The 5,722-nt window shown below is 45.7% G+C and overlaps 1 protein-coding gene across 1 annotated transcript in view; it reads left to right on the top strand.

Moving 5' to 3' along the window:
* smad7 (SMAD family member 7) overlaps window positions 1–3,924 on the top strand; it is a 23,628-nt gene extending 19,704 nt beyond the window's left edge. Inside the window, exon 4 of the mRNA XM_080756597.1 lies at window positions 2,496–3,924. Coding sequence (XP_080612723.1) covers window positions 2,496–3,037 — 542 coding nt within the window. The 3' untranslated portion in view covers window positions 3,038–3,924. The remainder of the gene's footprint in view (window positions 1–2,495) is intronic.
* Window positions 3,925–5,722: the final 1,798 nt, after the last annotated feature.

Raw genomic sequence — 5,722 nt, 5'->3', positions numbered from 1 at the left:
CAACTCACAAACTCCACCAGATGAAAGAGAGGGAGAGAGAGAGAGAGAGAGAGAGAGAGAGAGAGAGATAGGGGGGCGGGCTCAGTTATACTTAGTTGCGTGCCGGTGTCGTGCTCTCTAAATAGCAGATCTACACAAGCTCACAATGCGTCACGAATTGCGTTGTGCTATTGTAGATCAGCTGTTTTTGAAAATGCTCAACCAATTTTGAAGGATTTTGTACTTTTACTTGGCACTAAATAAAAAAATGTGAGTACTTCTTCCATCTCTGAGAGAGAGAGAGAGAGAGAGAGAGAGAGAGAGAGACAGAGAGACAGAGAGACAGAGAGAGACAGAGAGAGAGAGAGCTATAAGGGAGAGAGAGAGAGGGAGAGAGGGGGATGGAGGGAGGAGGATGGAGGGAACTGAAATGCCTGTGAGAGAGGCTCTGTTCATTTTTTTCCCTCACACATTTTTCCTCTCTCCGAGCTAATTTAACCCTTCAATGTGTCCTCTACTGAAGCAATGCCGTCTTTGACTGTGTGTGCGCACGGCCGCGCGCGTATGTACTTGTATTACTTACTATATATAATGTATATAGTACTTACAAGTACTAGTATACATTACTTGTAAGTACTTAAATGTACCTGCAAGTACAGAAGAATCAGAGTGATAGATAAGCATTGTGTGAGGACAGTGTCCCTGGTCCTCACATGTTTAATGGTTAAAAGAAGGCTTTCAAAATAGGAAAAGCTTCAGGTCGGGGTTTAAGACGAGGCATTTAGAGGTTGGTTTGGGTTTGAGGGGTTTGAGGTTGGAGTTATGGCTGATTGTTGCACGCTGTCGTTGCATGCACCAAGAATAACCGGAACACGTTGTGTGAGCTTGCAGATCGGCTATCAATCAGACTTTGTGGGAAGAAAATCATATAATCACTTTTGTTGAAGTCCTTCTCACATAAAAACAAAGCTAGCGGGTGCTTTGCGTGCGTGCGTGTGCGTGCCAGAGAGAGAGAGAGAGACAGACAGATTAAACAGGAGAGAGAGAGGCGGTATGAAGTGCGCTGCATTGTTCACAGTGTGCCAGTTAACTGGGTCACGGTGCTTGGCACGAAGACATGACAGCGAGGAGGAGAAAGGCTTATAAATACCACCAGGACATGATGCAGAGAAATGTGCTAAAGTAACGCAAAAGAAAACAGCACACGACGACCGCCTCTCTCCCTTCCTCTCGGACCCTTTTCTTTTTCTTACTTCTTTTTGCAAAAGGGAGGAGGAGATGGGAGATGGATTTGTGTGGGACGGGGAGGGGGAGGGGTGGGCACTATACCTCACTTCTGTTACGCTCTGAAGGGGAGGAGCTTGTTGTGTCGGCCATTGAGACAGTCTCTGTCTTTTTCCCTCTCTCTCTGTCACTCTGTACCTCTCTCTCTCTCTCTCTCTCTCTCTCTGCTACTGTGACAGAGTGACAGGCTAATGAACGCACAGCTTTTAAATGAAATGGAAACCTTTTCGGGTCCATTTGGTTTCCATTTGTACAGCCCTTGTAAGGGGCCTTTTTGGTAATAAGCAATCAATCATTTAGCTGGGTACCCCTTGGATGGTCCATGGTTCCTGGACTGCTAGTCCCATCCATCCCATGCTAGATGTGGACTATACACTAAGACACAGTGATGTTGACATGTTTAGCCGGGCTTCTTCCTGGACTCCTATCCTGCTGTGTCGGAGAGAGGGGAGGCCTTTAAAAAAAATGACCCGGGCAGGATTTATGGCACCTTGGTGATGTCAGAGCATTGTGTCAGCCTGCTCCACATGTGAAAAGACAGACAGACAGACAGACAGACAGACAAAAGATAAGCGTTTTAATGCTAAGACAAACACGCGGTGGCTGGCGTGTCGACGCTCGCCCTGCCCGGTTGTCTTCAGAAATGCTTCTGTTGTACGAAGTCCAAAGAATTCCAGCAGGGTTTTTTTTCTTCTGGATGCTGTTTTTTTCTTCTTTTTTTAAGGATGATAGCTTTTAGTTATTTGGCTCGTGCTTGTTTTCCAGGGCTGTGCTCTCTGGTGTAAAAAGCAAGAGGTTGTTGCTGGGGTCAGTTAGCATTCTCAGTTAAAGCTGCAATCAATTGGTGATGTTTTTGTGTGCCTGCCCTGGCCAGGATTCCAACGCGGGTTGTACCCGGGTTCGAATTGTACCGCTCCTCCCCTCCTTAATGATATATTTGGCTACTTTTCTACCCAGTCAGTGGAAGAGTAGACCTCCAACCACTGCACATTTCCCAGTGACATTGTTGTTACATGCATATAAGTTCCACATTGCAGCTTTAAAGTTATTTGAGAAATCAGGCGATAGAGTCATCCCTGTAGCTCTGAGCCACAACCCTCCTCGTCATCACCACACTCTATCTCTCTTCCATTTCCTTCTGTTATGATTGCATAATAGAACTTTTTTTGACTTTTGGTTCCAGAGTCGTATAACTAACCGTGTGTCTCTCTCTCTCTCTCTCTCTCCCACAGACTCTGTGGCTCAGCAGGAGGAGTGTGGTGAGCCGGCCCACTGGTGCGTGGTGGCCTACTGGGAAGAGAAGACCCGCGTGGGCCGCCTCTACTCCGTCCGCGAGCCCTCGCTGGACATCTTCTACGACCTACCTCAGGGCAACGGCTTCTGCCTCGGCCAGCTGTGCTCCGGCAGCCGGTCGCCGCTGGTGACGATGGTGCGTGCCAAGATCGGCCACGGCGTGACACTGACGCGCGAGCCCGACGGCGTGTGGGTGTACAACCGCAGCGCCTACCCCATCTTCATCAAGTCGGCCACGCTGGACAACCCGGACTCGCGCACGCTCCTCGTGCACAAGGTGTTCCCCGGCTTCTCCGTCAAGGCGTTCGACTTCGACAAGGCCGGCACGCTGCGGCGGCCCAACGACCACGAGTTCACGCAGCAGCCGCGCACGGGCTTCACGGTGCAGATCAGCTTCGTCAAGGGCTGGGGACAGTGCTACACCAGACAGTTTATCAGCAGCTGCCCGTGCTGGCTGGAGGTTATATTCAACACCCGATAGCAGCGGGTGAGCCGTTTGCCTCCCCCCCTTCTCCTCCTCATCCTCCTCTTCGGTCCCTGACCTTCGACCCTTCATGAACAGAGGAAGCCTGGTTTATAACCTCATCGTACGATGGCGTCGCACAGGAAAAGATGAACAAATAGGCGAACTACGAGCTCGCCATGCGTTGCGTACGCCAGTCGTTCTCAAACTGTTTTACATTTTTTGGGGGGCATTTTCACCCCTTCATTTCTCCACAGTTTAGTTGTTGTTACGCCAGCTGATTCCCCCCCCCCCACACAGGCATTTCTGTATGTCATCACTGTTGTTGTATCCTCACTAGCTCACCTGCCAGTGAGGAGCCCCTAGCGGGAGGACGTAGAGCTTTCCTCCTACCCCGCCCCGGCTGACACGATAACGGGCCTGCAAAGGGTCCATTTGGAACCCTGGCGGTCCCTGGACTGCACTTTGAGAACTGCTGGCGTACGCCACGCATTGCAAGCTTGCAGTTGGCATGTTTCCAACGCACCACCCGGTCGTACAAACCGCATATAAACCGGGCTTCAGAACCCGGCCTTCCTTTTATGTTCCTGAACTTATAAAGACGAAAAGATGTTTTAAAAAGAGAAGAGAATATAACAATTCTGATGGACTTTTTTTTGTTTAATAAATAACTAAGATTTAATTAAGTGAAATAAGAAGTGGAAAAAAAATGTATTTTATGTTATATATAAATATATTATTACTTGTAAATACGAAGACATTTTATATGCATCATTATTTATGTATTGTGCAATGTGTTGATGAGAAAAAAGAAAATAAGATGCACTTTGCTTAATATAAATGCAAAACAAAGAAATGCCAAAATAATAAAAAAACTAAAAATCCAATAATTGTTTTCGTTCCGTGCTGTTCATTCATTTTGCAATCAATGTGCATTCGTTTGATTACACTCTATGTTGTCTATTTTATATATTTTTATCTAGAATCTATACTTGGGTAAAAATGGGAGGTCAGGCGCGTGCGATTCTAGTCATAAAAAAGCACATACGTTATAAGTTTTCCACCCGACAGCTACGTTCATGGACATGTCGGCAAGAGTACAGTATGTCAGAGTTATGGATATTAGGCTTATGGATAGGTCTGTGAGCTTGTAGCAAAGATAATCAAAGGAAGCCTATTGACAGGCCTGTATGCTTGTAACAAAGACAATCAATGGATTCATGTGGACAGGTCTTTAAGCTTGTAACAAAGACGATCAATAGACTCGTCTGAGGATAAAAATATAAAGCATGACGAAGGGGAAAAGCTATAATGATTCATGTCATGATAGATGGGCCAAAACATACATGATAGAAAATCTGCAGTGCATGTAGACATTTAGCACAAACAATTGGGTCAGTTTATTGTGAGTTAAATTATTATTGTTGCATAATTTACAAGAAGTTTACACAATTAGAGAATGTATAGAATAAATGTTATTTTGATCAATGTTTGCCTGTTATATCTCCTATATGGTACCAACATCTATAGTTTGGGGTTTGAGAGGCTAAATCCCATCAAATGGTGGAAACCTCAAATCTGCTTAAGGTTTCTTCACATCCCCTCAAACAGGACAGAATTCTTGGGTCTCTGTAAGAGTGGACTCCTGCATGCCATGATGCTGTAAGAGTGTGGACTTGACTCCTGCATGCCATGATGCTGTAAGAGTGTGGACGTGACTCCTGCATGCCATGATGCTGTAAGAGTGTGGACGTGACTCCTGCATGCCATGATGCTGTAAGAGTGTCAGTGTTGGGGGTGTAACGGCGCTATTAATAACGGCGTTATGTAAGGGACTACTTTTATTGGTAACGGAATAAAGTAACTTGTTACTTTTGCAATTTAGTAGTTAGTTCCTTAGTTACATTTCCAACAAAGTAATCCCGTTACTATAATGTGTCCCTGTTCATTCTGTTGGCAAGATTTAAAAATAATAAAGCCCCGAATGTCTGCGGAGTTTATTTCTCCTGCCTTCTGTGTGATTTATCCTTCCAAGCCCACTATACCATGTACTATACATCCTGCGTCTACTACATCCTGTAGTTCACTTAAGAAATAAAAGTATTGTTACAAGTAGCTTTTATTTTGAAGAGGAAGAGGAAGTTGTTTCGGTTGTAGCGCTCCTTTTGATACTCTATGGTTGTAGCCAGCAGCTACCATGACAGTGGTAGTGGTGCCGGGTGGTGGAATAATAAAAACAACATGCTTTTAGCCAAAGTTCATGAAAACCGCATGCGTCTATGACTTAAACAATGTAGGCTAAACACTTTGGAATTACGTTAAACATGGTATATCCTCCGTGGCGGCGTCATTAGGTGAGTACTAGTAAATTAATTGTTAAGTTTCATAGTATCATTCATCATCAACAGGCTGTTGTTGATGATGCCCCCCAAAATGAACAGGTTACACAGCCTACAGGATTCTCATTATGTTACTGTCACTGCCTGCAAGGATGGCCGCCGTGCCATTTCTTATAATCTATCTAATTCATACGTGGGTCGTCATGGGTCCACGTGGAGTTGTTATTGTTGTTCATGGGCCACGGTGCGCGGCGTGGAGAGGGCATCAGAGCGCAGCGCAACAGCCTAGTATGGTATTGTCTGTACTCTCTGCACTAGCTCTTTCTGTCCAGTCCTACGTGTATAGGCTGGCGATTGTGGCGAC

Source organism: Protomyctophum bolini, assembly GCF_963924005.1.
Source record: "Protomyctophum bolini genome assembly, chromosome: 22".
Lineage (NCBI taxonomy): Eukaryota > Metazoa > Chordata > Actinopteri > Myctophiformes > Myctophidae > Protomyctophum > Protomyctophum bolini.
The sequence above is the reverse complement of the archived record's forward strand: the minus strand, read 5'-3'. Positions and strand labels throughout refer to the sequence as shown.